This window comes from Bombyx mori, chromosome 11, assembly GCF_030269925.1.
Source record: "Bombyx mori chromosome 11, ASM3026992v2".
Lineage (NCBI taxonomy): Eukaryota > Metazoa > Arthropoda > Insecta > Lepidoptera > Bombycidae > Bombyx > Bombyx mori.
Window position 1 is genome coordinate 12093284 of NC_085117.1, and position 18926 is coordinate 12112209.

The 18926-nt window shown below is 36.5% G+C and overlaps 2 protein-coding genes across 3 annotated transcripts in view; one reads left to right on the forward strand and one right to left on the reverse strand.

Moving 5' to 3' along the window:
* LOC101736374 (dipeptidase 1) overlaps positions 1-18926 on the reverse strand; it is a 34459-nt gene that overhangs the window by 5598 nt on the left and 9935 nt on the right. Inside the window, exon 1 of one of the 2 annotated variants that reach the window (XM_004931577.5) lies at positions 7090-7888. The exons of the other annotated variant lie outside the window; for it this stretch is intronic. Coding sequence (XP_004931634.1) covers positions 7090-7248 — 159 coding nt within the window. The 5' untranslated portion in view covers positions 7249-7888. Of the gene's footprint in view, positions 1-7089; positions 7889-18926 lie in introns of those variants that run through there. 2 annotated transcript variants of the gene reach the window in all.
* LOC105842370 (uncharacterized) lies at positions 7800-18819 on the forward strand. The gene is made up of 8 exons (XM_021351577.3): positions 7800-10441; positions 10989-11091; positions 12787-12918; positions 13990-14230; positions 14573-14731; positions 16000-16157; positions 17907-17961; positions 18040-18819. The coding sequence occupies exons 1-8, from the start codon at positions 10367-10369 to the stop codon at positions 18230-18232; spliced, it is 1116 nt and encodes a 371-aa protein (XP_021207252.1). The 5' UTR covers positions 7800-10366; the 3' UTR covers positions 18233-18819.

Genomic DNA, 18926 nt, shown 5'->3' on the forward strand with positions numbered 1-18926 from the left:
TAAATTGGTGACTGCAATTCTACTCAGGTAACACAATCTTAGACAACATATTATTTGCTATCAATGAAGCGGTTAAGTTGTTCTTAGAAAATGAAGTAGTGAAACTAAAAGCGACGGGGAGGCAGGCGAGGGGCGGAGCTGCATCGATTCGCTGCACGCAGACATCGGGCACAGCGGGCCGCTGGTCACGGCCTACAGCCCACGGGCCACGGCTCACGGCGCCGTGCCCTACCCTCGCTGCCAACATAATGTTGCGTGAAATTCGCGCCTCGATTGTTACCTACAAACAACCGCTTTACAGGAGCTTTATTTGTAGTTCGGAGAATCCTCCGCTTCTATTCAGAATATATTGTTATTTACTTTTTAGCTAGCACGCTACGCTGCCACTGTTGATGATTACACAAAATCCCGAAAATAGTTTGCTTTAAACTAAAATATTTACGTATAAATACATAACAATACGTAAAATTCACGTAAATTTACGTAGTACGAGTTAAAATGTATAAATTTTTGTTCATTTAATATTTTTATGCCCGATGTTATTCCTACATCGTGAAAATCGTTCGTCAACACCCGTCAGTTACTCATTTCCTTAGAAAGAAAACTTTTCTGCTTTTATTTGTTATCGGCGTAATAATATCGCTTCGAACGAATATACCGCGCGTTTCATTCTTTGGCCACGATGATTTCATTAGGCCATTAATGTGTGATTCCCAGGTTCACTGCCATCCAGCTCTAGAAAATTTATATATTTTATTGCTTAGCCGGTTATCGAGCTCATGGCTTACCAGAGCTCATATACATCGACAATGTAAATGCCACCTACCTTGAGATGCATAAGTTCTCACTCTCAATTCTATAGTACAACGGTTGCTCCCACCCTTCAAACCAGAATTCATTACTGCTTCGCGGCAATATAGGCGGGGTGGTGGTACCTACCCGTGCGGGCAGGGGCTTTACCACCATTGTTTAATATTACAATAAAGGTTTTGGGCAGTTATTATTTTCTACAAGTGCCGAAATGCCCAGTTTTTATACGTGGCATGGGTTGGTATGTCCAAGTCTCAGTTTACATGAAAACTTCTGATTTCTTTCATAATTTATTCTTTAATACTTTTGGGATTTGTAATGTAGGTAATCTGTAGAATTAAACCTATGATCTTGTCGTTATAAAAATGTACTTCATATTTCGCGTTTCTAAAATAACATATTGAATAAGCCCCCCTCGCTTATTTCACGGTTCGCACTGACTAAAACGCTTTTTCCAATAATGTCGTATACCTTTTTAGATGACCGGATTTTTCAACTAGGTCATCCCTTTAAAATTAGGCGGTTCGTGTCCATTCGCCCTTATAACCACACGGCTGCTAAAATACTTAACAAAGATAGCACAGATCGATATCTCAATGTGGACTGTCTGTTCCGAATAGAAGGAACGGTTAACTGACAACAAGAAAGATAAAACTTCTTAAAGCTGAAGACCACTTTGATGTCTTTTACTACCTATACATAAACAGTGGTGCGTGAACGAGCCTTTTTTTAACGAAATCACCTCCTCCCGTTTAGAAAAGCAAAAGGAACTCAAGAAAGGTAGCGGAAAATCATTTGTTGTGAAACGAGAATCAGTCAGATCCGTCTACCCGCTATGATTAAGGAAGATTTATCTGATTTTTCCTGCGTTTTACTTATGTTGAGGCCAATATTTCACTACCTAGGAGTTCTACGAGATTTCACTGGAATATGTTTCTAATTCTAAAAAAAAAGAGTTCAATTTTTCCAATATAGGTCACTCTTCAATTCGTAAACTACAAAAAAAAGTCGGCCTGTTACGTTAAAGAAAAAAACAGCGAAAACACAACATTTTTATTTTAATCTAAATATTTCATTTATATTATTAACACTACGAGTAGTTAGTACAAACTAATTAGTATTAGTTTAAATAACGTCAACGCTTTTTAGTCCACTGCAGACAGATGAGCATGCGGCTCACGTAATGGTTAGTGGTTACCGTCGCTCATGGACGTCATCAATGCCAGGGGCACAATCAAGTAGGTAGACAGCGGCTTGGCTCTGCTCCTGGCATTGCTGAAGTCCATGGGCGACGGTAACCACTCACCATCAGGTGGGCCGTATGCTCGTCTGCCTACAAGGGCAATAAAAAAAAGTATCTACCTACCATTGAATACTCTTCGGAAGCTTCATGGAAGGAAAACATGTCATAGCATTCGAAAAACATCATGGAGGGGAGTTTATTTTAGAGCTGGGTGATACATAGCAAAAATGATCTCTGGAAATGCAATGTCGATGAACGTAGCAGCTGCAGATAGAATGGAATAGCTCTGCTCCGATTATGAGTGATTTGATGGTAAAAAAAAAAGGAGGAATCATATTTAAGACAAGTCTTCAAAGCACTCGTCATAAAATAAACGGGGCAAAACTCAGAGAGAATTGAACTCTCTCCGTAAACCGAAAGGCTTAAAGCAGTCTGTGACGCTTCTGATTCTGTACCCATCACGAATCAGAACTGTTGTGGATTGATACACGTTGGGCACCAGCCTGGCTGAATCTTTTCCACCGTCGCTCTCGTTCAGCCCAAGCTCTATCCCATCCCCACAGAATACCGCTGAAGCCATAGACATCGTAAAGTCACCTCGACATTAGATAGGTCATCGAAGCAAGTTGTAGCGGAGGACTTCCTTCACCGCTTCAAATTGCCCGACGATGTTAGGGAACTCCTTAGAGCTAAAAACGCCTCGATACGCGCCCACGATAGTTATCCTACCGGGGCAAATCGTATTCGAGTGCGTGCCCTATAACGCGACGTAAAATCTCGCATCGTCGAAGTCCAAGTTGCCAGATGGTCTGATTTCTTAGAAGGACTGGCGCCCTCCCTATGGTCTTACTACCGCTTAACTCGTACTCTCAAATCTGATACGGTAGTAACTGTGGCCCCCCCTCGTAACGACAGTGACTACTTACCATCAGGTGGACTGTATACTCATCTGCCTTAATGGCAATACAAATTAACTAGGAGCTATCAACTTAGGATCCTGCCCTGAGTGCAGAAAAGATGTCATGATAAATCTCGCTTGTAGTCGATTAGTTATTATTATTTATTATCTCATTAGTCTGGAGCTAATCAAGGTTGACACAGCACCCACCGAGACTAAACCGACGCCGAATATATCAACTATGCAAGATGAGGCTTTTTACTGCTTCAATGAAAGATCTCACGGCCCACATGGTGTTGAGCGGTTACCGGGGCTGACATCTATTTGACATAGTCAAAACCACACCAGACAAACGATCGTGTATCTAAATAGATATTTTTTTATTTTCCTTGTTGCATACGGCTCACGTGACGGTGAGTGTTTACCGTCGCCCATGGACTTCAGAAATGCCAGGGGCGAAGCGTAGCGTCTGTGTACCGTTTGCCTAACAGTAATTCAGATTTGTTTAATAGCTTACCTCAAGAGGACACCCAAATATTATTGTTTTATAATAATTATATGATTTTATAGTACCTTAATTCTTGATTGACTACATAATATCTATAACAAAAACTTTGTACCCCTTTTTACGAAAATTGCGCGGACGGAGGAGTATGAAATTTCCCACACTTATAGAGAATATCTAATAGAGAAGGAGTGCTATTTTTTTTTTAAATAATGCAATAAAAAATACATTAAGCCAATAAATAAAACATTACACATACTAACATGTATTTGACACACACACGCATATACACTATAGAGACTATAGACTATTATATTTTGTTTATTGTTAAAGTCTGTGCTCAAGTTGAGAATAGATTAATATAGACTAGAGGTCCCGCAGTAGTCGAAGTTCGACTATAATTAATTGGAATTGTATAATAAGTTTGTACACTATTATGATTGTATTTTATACTTCTATAATCACAAATTTTGCCAAGGCTACACTATAAAAAATATTAATAAAGACAAACAATATTTAATTTTAATCTATTCTCAATTTGACCACAGACGTCAAGAACAAAAGTTTGATAATTAATAGTATGCATGCATGTGTGCGTCAAATACATGGTATGTAGTGTGTGTAATGTTTTCTTTATTGATTTAATGTATCTTTTATGCATTATTTAAAAAAAATATTAGCATTTTGCACTTCTTCTCTATATTCTCTATAAGTGTGGAAAATTTCATACTCCTCCGTCCGCGCAATTTTCGTAAAAAGGGATACAAAGTTTTTGCTTCACGTATTAATATATAGATTTCTTTAATATTATTGGTCTATAGTGTTATTGTTAGCGAAATCTGTAATTAAAGAAGTAAAGTCTTTGACAATAGAATAATAATAATGTTCAAACTTATAATTTAAATTAATAATTATAATCGAATTTCGACTACCGGGCGACCACTAGTAAACTGATAAAAACGAAAACCCCCGTAAATCAGTTTCGTGTTATAAAGTCGAGGGTCTGCTGAATTGAGATGTAGAGACGGAGGGTGGAACCGGAATGAGCTCACACGTGTAAAATTTTATGGCCTCTCGACCTAATGTTCACAAATAAAAAATAAATGGTATGTGTAACAAATGTCTACACATTTTGACGCTTTCCAAAATTACCTCGTATTACCGAAATGTTTAAGCTTCATTTTTAAACATTGTTGTGACAATTTTCCTAATTGATGATTATAATCATTCCAAATGCGTTTACATTTTTACGTCAACACGTTTCATTAAACAATACGTTTTATTTAAAACGAATACCTGGTACAATATTTATACGTAAATATTTATTTACATTCCACTGAGAACCATGTTAATATTATAATAAATATTTTATAAAATGTAGAATATGTGTTCAAGCGAAATACCTATATGAATGCAGTTTACTATGTTTTAATTTTTATGTTTGTCTGTCCTTTGAACTCAGTAATAGTCCCTAAAACATCTAACTAGTATTTTTTTTTTCGATATATTGAATATATTGATGATATCAGCCGGTACAGGTTAAGAAGTTGAGACTCGACGAAGAAGAAAAAAAAAGCACAAGCTACGAATCTGTAATACAAGGATTTTTGTGAAAAAAAAAGATCATCCGATCGCATAGTTTTATGATGCCATGATTTTTAATGACACATTTTAATAAAAAATTGTAGTTATTTAATTAAGAAAGCACGATTTAAAAGCACTAAGTCAAGAAATTAAACAAAAGTAATAAATGACAATACAATCATCGATCTTTAACATCAAAGACAAATAAACAGTTAATAAAATCGTAGTAAAAAAGAAAAGCTTCACGAAAACGTTACGCGAATCGTTTCGTAGTACCACACTATTCCCGATACCGTGTCACAGCCCTAAATTCAAGGTCACGAATCCATTCTTGTTTTTCATGTAATAAATACATATTGTACACTCGAATTAAATTGTATTTAAAAATCTGACTCTAGACGATTAGTCAACAATCTCTATAGATACAATTGTTCTGTTTAATAATTTGTTGTAAGTTTAATATATATTTTGGTAGTACACTGTTGGCATACTCGTAATATTTTTGTTTTATATTTATAAGATAAACTCCAACTGTTTTTTACTAAATATAAATGCACTTCCTCACATTTGTGGCGAGTAGAATAGTGATTAAATATTATACAAATTTATATGCCTACCTATTATCTACTGCTAGACATGTAATGTCTAACAAAATTAGAACGTTGATAAGTGAACGTGCTTGCCGTGCAATCCACCTGGAAAGCAACGTGAACGCCGCCACCAATCTTGAGATATGAAGCTAGTCACAATTTTGGCGGCTGGCCCACACTTCAAACTAGAACACATGACTGTTTCGTCATAGAAATAGGCAGGATGCTACCTCCCCGTGAGGGCTTATAATACGCCCTACCATGAACGTACTGTGGTATGATATAAATAGATGTGTCTACAGAATATAATAAACAATTAATACTCTGAGGATTCATTATATCTTTAAAGAAACAGTAAGCTGAATTTCAAAATATTGAGACCGTGGTTATACCTATTTTAGATCATTTTTTCCCAAAAACTTGATTAACGTGTCCGAAATATACTATTATATTAATGAATGATCAAATTAAACAAAATAAAAGACTAATTTTTGCCTGACGTTTGGCTATTTACAGCTTGATCACGACCACATCGTATGTAATCGTATTGAAAAACGTTTTAAAGGTCTACAATATTTATGGTCTTGAGATGCCGTGATAACACCCGCGTTATAGTTGTATTTGAAAATAAATAAGCACTAGTCAATATTTAAGGACTCCCACGGCACGATGCATATTTTAAGGATTGAGTATTATTTGTGAAAATTTCTACCTGACAACGAAAATTTCGAAATCAGTTCAGTTATTTTTGAGATTAGCCCAGGAAAACAAACAGATTAAGAAAAATGTTAATAGTGCGTGTTCCCCTTCTATTCGAAATCAGAGACAAACAATGTTGATACAATTTTATTTACCGACACGTAAATAATCTTATTGATTAAGATGAATAATTCATCATTAACAGCATTTGTAAAATGATAATTATTCTATTAAATAAAAGTAATACTTCTATTTTATTGTAAAGGCTTCTACTTGATGAAATTTTGATATTGGTTTAAATTACACCATTGATAAATTTTTCTATATCTGTGTCATTGGCGAAGATATAGAGCAATGATGTAATAAGTATTAAATAGAAATATTAACAAAATAAGGCAGGTACTACTTCATTAAAGAAACTTATATATAATAGTGCAAAATAAATATAAAAAGTTCATGTTAACAAAATTCAGCTATAATATGAATATTTTATTAACAAATAAATGTATAACAAAGTTAACTTCGCAAACAATTATCTTTAAAGTATAATCAACAAAGGTTATTGCACAATACATTACGGTACTAAATAGCATAAGGTCACAACGAAAACACAATTTCACAAGAATCAAGATGCTGTTGATGCAAACACTACAAGAATGAGCTCGTTTGTTTGGAATTTGTCCCTAATGGACCAATCAGGTGATGGGTCATGCGAGGATGAGGGCTGATGCGTCAGACGCTAGCTGAATGCAACACGTACGTGGGCGTGCGGCGAAGTAATTGCACGGCACAGACAGGCGTGCGCCGCAGGCGCAATCTGGTAGTCCATATAGTTCCCGTAGCCCATGTGGTCGCAGGTACAAGCGCAATTTTCGATGTGCCGTCGCAGTTCGAGTTCCAGCTCCCACGGTGGCTCCATGAGCGCGATGAGGCGAGAGGCCGCCCGCCGCGTGGTGGCCGCGGCTCGGCGCGCTGCAAATGCGGCTCCAGGTCGAGTGCGGGCCGCACCTGCGCGACACCACCTGACTGCCCGCCTCTCGCCTGGTACTTGCCAACATAAAGCGAGAGCTTTTTAACGTAGCTCAAAGCTAACAACGAGGCTCTCACGGTGAGCCCGGGGCTTAATAACCAGTAAGCGGCGAACCGCGATACGCGCGGTCTCTCGCGTATTGACACGCATAGCGTGACGGCCGACTACCGGCTGGGGAATGCCGCGCTGTCGGAGCCCAGCCGAGCGACGAGCGCCCGGACGGCCGGGCCGCGCCGGCGCTCCGAGCTCCACGTGTGGACCCACCCCACACCATCCCTTATAACCTCTCCATGCTTCTCCGAACCGAACGACCAGCCGATGTGCTTCTAACACTTACTGGACACATCGTTCGGTTAAACTACATTTAATAACATTAATTCAATCTGTACATGATAAATAAAAAATATACCTACTTAATTATTTAATTAAACATATTTTTTTTTTTAATTTTTGGCTTCTAATTAACGTTTTAATGATCAATGAAATAAACTTGAGCAGCAGTAAAAATGCAAAGCATCTGAATCAGAGGAAGTAACTGTTTTCACTATCTGCAGATATTATAAATCACTACAAGTAGAGCAGAGTCAAAGTTTTCATAATAGTAGTAAATTTTCATTTTCCTTAATACACATACACTTATGAGTCTCTTGAGCATTGAACTAGCTAACACGTAATAAATCTCGATCCTTTTTGTTTTCAAACTCGAAGTTTATGTTCATAAAAACGCTAACCTAACCTAACATAAATCAAATTCGTAAGGGATTTCGTAGAATTTATGACTTCTGCTGATTTTCCTTGTACATATTATTTTGTAAATGTCAAGAATCACTGAATATGATTATGAATATGTTACTAAGCCAAATAGTTTATAAGACTAAACCAGTTTGATTGTTGATGTATCAAAAGCAATGAACAATGTGTTATACATAATGAAATTGGCAATTAGAAGGGACCTTGCTTAATTAAAATTACGCTAACTAATGCTATGTAATTAATCGATTAATAACGAGGAGTCTGCCTTCTGTTAACAAACCTTAAAGATAGGAAAACTCTTCACTCTGCTGTACCGTTACCACCGACCGGTGTTAAATATCTAGAAGTTATCCTCGATAAATCTATCACTTTCCATCCCATGCAAAATTAGTCCGCAATTGCACCGAGACCGCTCACGCTGCGTTTCTGTAATACGGTGATAACAATACAAAATCTGCATTCGCTCCATCATGACTTATGCGAGTGTGGTGTTTGCTCTTTTTTTACTATTTTTATTCATCTGTTACAACCTTTCAATTTATGTTTTGGTATAAAGCATATGTCTCCGCGTTACAAAATGTGGAAAATTGTTTTTTTTACTTTAAAACTGTCTAAAGTAAACGAACACTATTCATTTAAGCTAAGTTCATGCTTGACTAAGACAATTATTTTATTGTGTAAGTAGATGTACGATCTCGCTGTATACTTTTGTATAAATGCTGTCAAATCCTTCGAACTGGATCGATTGACTACTTCGCAGTAGAAATAGGCAGGGTATTATTATACCTGCTTCCGTACGTACACTCAACCATTACCGATTACGCAAATTATATTTCACAAGCTTATTTTTTATGACACAATGTCCGTCATGGTGCGAATTTTTCGTGAGCATGTATTAAATACGTATTTTTTCAGAAAAAATGGTGTATGCCTGCAAAATTGGAATACCGCCGTAGTAGCTATAGATAATACACACAAACTAGGTAGTAGTAGCATTGATATGAGTTTACCGGCCGCTTATCCTTTAGACCACGACAATTTCATAGCCATAAAATACATTTGAATTTTTCATGACGATTTTCTCATGAGTTTTCGCGACAAAAACTAGTTGCATTACTTGCATTCTTTTTCGTTATTAATATATAGTTATACTAATGACCGAAATCATGAACACCTCAAAATATGTATATGTACCTATATATTCACTTTATGTAACATTTCATTAACATTCTCTTTTGTTTTTTATGGTAACTTTTTCTTCCAAAAAATAGAATAAACACCATTTATTTTCAAAATTTGTTTATTTATGACAAACTAATGATTTATGACTAAAGCTTCGTGAATTATTAAATTCGTATTAGCAAAAAAAAATAATTACATATATACATATACACGGATGATAGACACTTTATTATTGCACCTGTCATCGGTTTTGTAGTTTGAGACATTAATTCTATGTAACAAATCAGTTACAGATTTTATGTTTAAGCTGACAACAGTTAGAAGCTTATGGATTTCATACCGGGAACAAGCGAGACGGCGCGTCATATTGTAATTAAGTCTATGAGCTCCGGTAACAAGATAAAATCAAGGGGGCTGCGTACTCGACTACAAATCTTAGCCACTTACATATTGTCTCCATAATCTAATTTTACGGTTTAACCTCGCATTTTTTATTGTCATTATTTAATGTTGTTTTCATCGTTACGAATTCTATACAGTTATCATAGTCACTAAAACGTCATTCGTCTGTTCCAAAGTAAAAATACGAGATTAAACCGTAAAAGCACCGTAATGTCTACGACTTGCGAAAGCCGAAGAAAATACAACATCTCCATGCTCATTTCGTAATATTTCTTTTTTAGAATATTATTCTGAAAAACGGTTTTCGAAATAGGTTATCTATGTGTCCACGAGATGAATAGTAAAAATATTCAAAACTTCAAATTATATATTCTTTATAAAAAAATACTAGTTTGTCTTTAATATAGTAGGTACATAAAATAAAAGCAATCTCAAAGCGCAAAAGTGTCTAATAATAGAATGATGAATGAGTTTCATATTCAATTAATGATTTACAACGAAATAGGAATACGTATAATGGAGCCTAATGTTGCCATTGTGGGTTTATTTTTCCGAGTACGGTACGACACGGTCCTTGTCAACAAAATTAGGACGCAGGTGGCCTGGAGCAGAGAGGCTGTGTGCGCGCGCATATTAACAACGAGAGCTCATCTAGTGAAGCACGGTAGTCATGAGGCGCGCGCGTAGCGTCACGGGCCCCTTGCGGCGTGCTCACCCCGCCTCCGGTGCCACCTGGAATGTCCAGGTACCGCGACGTACATAACTTCACGTAATTAACCCGAGCACATAAACACATTGTCGAATCACGAACTATAAGATCACACCTAATATTTTCATTACTAAGAATCTAAACTACGTTTTATAATAGGTCCAGGAGTCTAGCTTCTGGGACCTGGAATTCAACAGTTGTTCGAAAACTTGTTGCACAAATGATTCGATGATCATTATATTATCAATAAAACGAACCTTCATATTATTTTTATATCAAAACTTTTATTAGGAGTAATAAAATTATAAATGTACTCCCCTTGATTGCTCGATACAAAACGTGGGAAGTGTCTGTAGGGCAGAGATCAATAAAATGTGACAATATTTGAATCTAATAAAAGTAGAGCAAGTTGTTCACTCTAATATGCAACAAATAATCTTATTAAAATATACAACTGATAAAAGTATAATTGACTTGGACTATTAAACGAATATTAATTCTTTTGCAATATTCAAACTCGTTATGCGTGTTTTGTGTTTTATTTATTGTACTAATTGTTTTGTAATTATTATTTTTAATGCAGGTGGTGCGTGGTAAGATGAGCTCACAGTGCCTTTGGCATGCTTGTCGTGCACTATCTGCTGGGTTGCTGTTGATGCTGCTCGGTGGAGCTATGGCCGTAATTGGTTTGTATACATTTACTTAGCGACACACAAAAATACTAATGACATAAAAAATTTAAACCAGAACAAATAAGGTAATTCATATTTCTGACGTAAAAATATTTTAATTAATTATGATAAACATTTGATAATTATATTTAAATTATCAATGATATAGCGTCGCTTAAATTTGATTCGAAACATTAAAATTTATTACAATAAAAAAATATCACGAGAATTCGCCTAATACATTAAGAAAGAAATAAACGCTGTGCGACCCTCTTGTTGTAAGCCCTGTTAAATGTGCAAGTAACAATCAGAGTTGCCAATTAAAGTAATCACACACTGTAAAAACAAATAAAATGCGAACAATAAGGTTCTTACGGAGTATCGGTCACGAATGTATAGCTAGACTTTCTGAAATTATTACTTCGTATAGCAAATTATTTTAAAGCTGTGATGTGATTTCACGCAGCAAAACATCTTAAGAGATAATAGTATACATGCTGAACTTAGTCTATATAATATACTGCTACATTATAAATAAAATATCAATAAATGCTTGATTTATGGGTATGACATTTATTTTTAATACGCTTTTAGTATAAGCGTGAGGGACTAACTACATGAAGCTACATGAATACCAGCTATAAATCGTAACTAAGTAAAAGCTTACAAGATTTAGTTAGACTTTAGGTTGAATTGTTCCTGTGGGAAACTGATTCTTTATTAACAGCCTAACAGATAACGGTAAACTCGAGCTACTTATTAATTCATTTTTTTTAATTTTTTTTACTAACAATCACGCCACGTTAACTGGTCCCGTGATAAGTTCGTAAAGAACTTGTGTTACAGGTACCAGATAACGGAGATAAATATAAGATTTTTATTATACACATACATATATTTAATATACATCCATAACCCTGGAAAAGACATTTATATTTATCATACAAATATCTTCCCTTGGCGGGATTCGAACCCGCGACCCCCTTGTGTAGTGACCATGTCACTTACCACTACAGCAGATGGCCGTTATACAATTACATAGTATTTTCACCCGTACCCGTTTGAAATTTGGGATATAGACTTATCTGCTGATTAACGTATATAAATAAGTACCAATATACGACCTGAAATAGGCGTTCGTTACTAGGTTCTGCAAATTGATATATTTTGTGTTCAAAATATATTGCGGTCAAAATAAACATAGTGTATGGATCAGGTACGTTTTATGCTCGTGACGGAGGGCCAAGTGAAAGACATTTCCTCCTGTCCAAATGCCACATGTTTCCACAGACGTTTCCGACTTCAATCCTCCGGATACACAACTTGATGGAACTTTGTGCACAATGTACATATGTGTTTATTCATTCACAGAACATCTATCGGCTTTTAGGTTACATTTTCAATGCGAATACTTAATTTCATCCAACAAAAACCTTGAAATACCCATTGTAAATTTGAAAATATAATGTAACTATAAATGAAGACTAATAAGTTTAAATGTATCATACCCTAAAATCTGGAATTTAATATTGTCGATATTATTTTTTTAGATAAAACTAAAACTACACGAAAAAGAAATATTTGGTGACAACAACAGTTACTAATATCGTACTAGTTTTAAAAAAAATCCTAAATTTCTTCATTTATAAATATATGTAATATGTCATAAAATATCTTGTCATATTTTATATTCAGTCTATTTGATTTCAGGTTATTACGCAGATACGTTGTCTGTAGCTGAAGAGATACGTGGGAACGCTACCGTGTCCGTGAAAGACGAAGCCCGAGGTTTTCACCTCAACAATTTGTCCTACGCTGGGCCAATCGTGATGGGATTTGGAGGTGTGCCACTTTGACCTTTATGCAGTTCCAAATACTTTTTTGAATTTATTTTTAAAGAATTCCCGACATTTCGACGCGATAATCATTACTGGATAAACTGGTTATCTCCAAAATTATTTTTTAATTTTTTAAATTATTTTTAAACGGAGATTAGATTCTAGGATCGTCCAATATTAATCGACTACTGGTACACACAAGTACCAGAACGTAAACGTTGCCACTAATTTTAAGAAATGGAGGTTGAAGTCTCAATTGTTTTTTTCAACGGATGTTCCACATTTCAAATGTTGTGCGGCAGAAATAAAGACTAGACTGTGTGTAGACTCACAAGACCTCCTTTCTATTCTAATAAATGAAGTCGATAGCGTCGTGACCTGCGGGATAAGACGCCCGGTGAATTTGTAACTAGTGAGCGATTCGACTCTAACGGTGCTCGAATTCCGCAGACAGCTAACATTTTTTCTAGTGAAATACATATGTTCCCGAATAATTTCCTTACGATGAAGGAATAACATCGTTTAAGAAATATCAAACCTGCAAAGATTATAATTTGCGTAATTATACTAAGTGATAAGGCCTCTTGTGAGCCCGCACGGGTAGGTGCCACCACCCTTCCTATTTCTGCCGTGAAACAACAATGCGTTTCGGTTTGAAGGGTGGAGCTGCCGCTGTACTGTAAAAATCGAGACTTAGAACTCATGTCTCAATTTTAGTTTGTCGATGTCTATGGACTCTGTGACCTCTTAACACGAGGTGGGCCGTGAGCTCGTCCATTCCTCCAAGCAATAAATAAATTAAAAAATATGTGTGGTGTCGTGGGACACCGGATAGGAACGAAGTTGCATATAAAAAATAAAAATAAAAGAATTACGAGAAAAAAATCGCTCTGTGAAATATCGCTGTGCGGAAAACAAGGCCTTATTCCACGGACTTTTTCTTACGGTTTTTACTATCACATTTTTTTCAGTTCGGTCGCGCAGCAAAATCCCTATCTCCTCCAAGCCTGCCGTAAGGAACTTCGTTCCAATAAATGTATCTAACTATTTAAATTTGAAAACTTGACTATTCCAGGCTTTATTGTGGTGGCAGCGTGCGTGATGACATTTGAAGCTCGCGACAGTGCAGCGAAAGTAACACCAGCGAGACCACAAACACTGCCGCGCCCTATACCTAGACGGGGTCCGCCTTGTACAGCACCCGCGCGACTCGACCAGCTCGGAGTCTACCGCCTGCCACATGTGCTTCCCTTGCCACACGCATTGCCTCTAGCACCGCTGCCACCATTTAGACACAGACCATCATCACATACCAGGTACATTTATTAAACGACCAAAATAAAACTGTACTGATACATATATTTCCCAAAAACTCAATGTTAAAAATTAGATGCTTTAGCAATGAATGAGATAATTGTACGTACCTTGACGTTAATTATACCTTATACGCCTTCTCATATCAATCATTTACCCACCCTGCATACTGCGAGCATTTGAATTTAGTTGCATCACAACACATTATAACTATATCACATAAGTACCAAATATATGTAGGTATGTTTATATCTCATAATTAATACTATTCGGTAGCCGCTATTCATGAATCGCAGGCTTGTTGATGCGTAGGGCAGTGAGTATGCATATGGGCTATGGCACAGAAACGCAGCTGATGAGAGAGGTAAAGGAAAGGCGCGTTTTGGATCAGCGCCAGATTTGCGTATTGGTAGCACCCGCGCCGCTCTACCAGTGAGCGCTCTACGGCGTCCTCTACGCCGCTACGCGCTCTCCGTAGACGAACCGCCACAATCTGCAGTCAGGTAAACAATCTATGGTTTAGTTACATAATGTTTTATTTTTGTTTTTGCACACATGGCCATACGAGTTACCAAGTGTTCAGAGATTACCGAAGTCCATTTTGTTATTGACATTATCACATCCATAATGTCAATGTCGCCGGTACAATATCTATCCATCGTAACCTTCAAGCCCAGGGTATTTAATACCCACCTGTGTGAGTTTGCAACATTCCTGAGAAAAAGCAATTCGTAACAACACCCAAGAATGAAAATAAAAAAACGTTATTAATCGATATTTATTTTATTCGTATTTCCTTCGGGGTCTCGATCTAAATCAATTATTTGAAAGGAGCTCATATTAGAATGGTCATAAATATTTCGATAAAAAGAAACATTAGAATCAGTACATTTTTTTTTAATTTTACTACTTCAACGACAAAGTGAGTCAATTTGATACACTTTCACGTCTTGACCCCTCAACCGATCATCATGAAATTTCGCAAACACGTTGTCGAGGGCCGAGTAACGCACATTAGGTACTTTTTATCCGGAAAAAAGTAATATTCCCGAAGGATGTATTTATTTTTTCAACTAAGGTCAGCCTAGCCGCAGCGTCTAAAAGCGCATTTGAAAAGTTTACTTGTAAAAGAATTTAATAAATTTAATAAAATTTCAATGGGCCATTTCAAATATTGTAATCATGAGAATCCGACCGAATATACGATTTCTTTTCTGTTATTAATGTTCAGAATCATGAGTAACTAAGAAAGGAAATAAGTGTTAGATATGTATTAGTTGAAATACATTAGAGATCACTACTACGGAAAGATATGCAAGTTATAATTGTAAAATATTTAAGTATTATATGAGCAACAGCAGTTAGACCTAGATCGGATATCCTTAACATCTGAACAAAAACCGAACCGACCAGATATTAATAAACCTGTCCGACTATAATTCTCTAGCATTAACGTACCGACGGAAGTAAGTAGAAACGCAGTAACTTGCATTTTGGGCTAAATGATTTTTACGATATTACGTTATATATAAGACTCTGGATTACTCCACTTTACAGTTGAGTTTTTCAAGTTACGACATTTCCGCTTTCTTTAGTCGATACATTCTCATAGTTATCCTTAAAAAGCTTACATTCATGCAGGTAAAATCCTTATAGTCCCCAAGTACAAACTTTCCTAAAATTACTTTAAAAAAATAATTGGTCTATCCTATAATAGCTATCCAGAACTTCGATTCGTGACTAATTAATTGTACTAATGCCTCCACTATAGTGCAAGTGCAGCGGACTCGGAATGTGGATCACAGTCTTCGTTGGCGCTGGACTTGCACGGGAGCGGTGCGTGTGCGGGCGTCACACTCCGCGTACGCGATAACACTCGGAGACGACCTCTCGCAAGACAGCAACGACTTCGGGACGACACGATTCAACGTTAGTTTTAAAAGAGCTTAGCGTTCACTTCGACAAAGCGGCACGACACGAGAACCCTCTCATCGTGGCCGCTGGAAACTACATACCCGATCCTGTAGACCGAATGGTAAACAGTCGACGTCGCCCAAAGCACGTCATTACGGATGCTCCTGATCTATTAACGGTGCTTTTAGGCACCACAAGCAACGGTCACCGTCCTCGTCGAACCCGTCGCTTGCGACGAAGGGCTCGACGAGCGAATTAACCCATAGACACAGCCCACTGAGTTTCTCGCCGGATCTTCTCAGTGGGTAGCGTTTCCGATCCGGTGGTAGATTCTGCGAAGCACTGCTTTTGCTTGGGTCAGTGTTAGCAACACTCCGGTTTGAGCCCTGTGAGCTCACCTACACACGTTAGGGTGAAGCTGAAATAGCCTCTCAAGGCTATCAACATAGATAGGAAAGAAAAAAAAAGCTTTATCTATAAAATATCAATTACAATGCATATTGTTTCCTAGCAACATTTAAAAATCGGTTTCAATTTTTGGGGTTCCGGTTCCCAGAGAGAAAAAAAATTGAACCCTTTTATAAAAGGGTTCAATAGTCAGTGTCAGTCTGTCAAAAAACAAAGTGATCCTATAGGATCAGACACTCTGTCTGACTTATACTTCAAACTGTTTTAATCAAGTGGAATGAGAAAATCAAGCTTCTTAGTGGACTTAATCAAAAAAAATAACAGCATTTTGTCACTCATAAAAAACGTATAGGGTTTTTCGCGTTCGTCTATTATGAAATTTGCCAAACTAAAATCAAACTTCCATAGCACCGTAAGTTTCCTGTTGCATTCTTCTGTAAATTATTTATGCGAAATCTGGTAATATTTGTTTCATTTTTTTGTCCGTGTATGTGTATTTGTGATACACGTACAAACCATCAACAATATGAATTCTGGAGGCCCGGGTAGCCTTTTGTATAGCGTTAGATAGAGTCCACTCGCCCGGTGACGCTGATGTGGTCTCTCGAGGCCATCAGCTTAGGTAGGAAAAAAGAAAAAGAAAAAAAAATTATTCCAAAATCTTCAGACACTTGTCCGTTTCTTTTTACTGGCGGCTTTTGCACTGCACGGAATGTAATAAATACATTGAAAATTAGGTCGCCAGCTACCTTTCACGAGATTTAATAATATATATTTATATATAATAATATATTTTTACTGGTGGTAGGACCTCTTGTGAGTCCGCACGGGTAGGTACCACCACCCTGCCTATTTCTGCCGTGAAGCAGTAATGCGTTTCGGTTTGAAGGGTGGGGCAGCCGTTGTAACTATAATTGAGACCCTTAGAGCTTATATCTCAAGATGGGTGGCGCATTTACGTTGTGGATGTCTATGGGCTCCAGTAACCACTTAACACCAGGTGGGCTGTGAGCTCATCTACTCACCTAAGCAATAAAAAAAAATATATATATATATATCCAGGATTCAAATAATAACCACAAAAATCGATAAGTTAACAACAATTATTAGTTAACACAAATATTTAGTTTGCCGCTTGTATTAAGATACTCCATTTTTTCTCTTTGATTTCGGGTATCTAGCAACTTGTATAGCAAGTAAATACCAATTAATATTTAATTACCCTGAGGTTGAGAATTAGATTAATTTTAGATTTTATAAGAATATTATACAAAAATTAAAAACTACTTCACGGAAGTAATAATTTATCTTTTCAACGACACTCAGAAGTTAAAACTGTTTTTTTTTTAATTACAGCTACGCCGGTAGATAGTATGAACAACATTAACGTAATACAAGAGTGCACATCCGGGTGAGTAGAACTTCGTTTTTGTATAATGAAAAAAGATTTATGGTGATATGTTGTTAAGAAATAGCATACCTGTTATAGAACCAGCTGGGAGGATACAGGTGACAATACAACAATAGAAATGACGCATTTGTCTGTGGACAATGAGATACGGGCGTGCAGTGCCCCTCCTCCTGCAAACAGTCCGCCATCTACGCCGCATCCTGCCGATACCTGTGTCACGATATTCCAGGAAGACGACAAAGATATCACACACGAACCCCCTTCGTCGTAGATAAGAATTCAAGTCACGTGTCATCCGTATGAGACAATCGAACTAACCAAACTTGTAAATGTTGAAAATTTTTGGTAAACATATACAACAAATTGAAATTTTAGTAACGTTATAAATTATGTACCATTATAAATATTATACATTTAATTTTTATAGCCTTGTGGACTTTTCGACGTGTCCCTCCTATCTGATGAGGATATATATTGTTGATACTATGTATTTTCAGGCCCAGTATTATAAGGCTATAAGGGTGTATTTCATAATGAAATGAGTAAAAAGTGTGTATATTTGTTTGTATAGTAATATTCAACGTAATGAGTGTTATAGAAATGTTTAATCAATATCCATTTATAAAGTTAATGTTCTCAAGTTACAAATTAATAACAAACAAAAATAAGCAGATTGTACGACAATTACCTAATTGTCGTTCATCCTAAAAATAAAATGAAATAAATAAATCCTGTCTAAGGAGCAACACTTAAACCTACGCCAATATCAAAATACAACAATGTTCTTTTCTAGTGAATTGACCTAATCGACACCCTTATCCTATTATTTATTATTTTCATTAAATACAAAACTAATTACACACCTACATAAATATTCAAGTAAAATTTTATTTAACTAATCTAAAGTCTGTTGACTTATTATAAAAGACTGATAAAAGCGAATTTTATAATTAATGAACCTGATT

Excerpts from the sequence above, each read along its gene's own strand:
- LOC105842370 (XM_021351577.3), top strand. The coding sequence starts at position 10,367 with ATGAGGCGCGCGCGTAGCGTCACGGGCCCCTTGCGGCGTGCTCACCCC. Across the intron at positions 14,732-15,999 it reads CCGCCACAATCTGCAGTCAG|TGCAAGTGCAGCGGACTCGG; the intron begins GTAAACAATCTA and ends CCTCCACTATAG. Across the intron at positions 17,962-18,039 it reads ATACAAGAGTGCACATCCGG|AACCAGCTGGGAGGATACAG; the intron begins GTGAGTAGAACT and ends TACCTGTTATAG.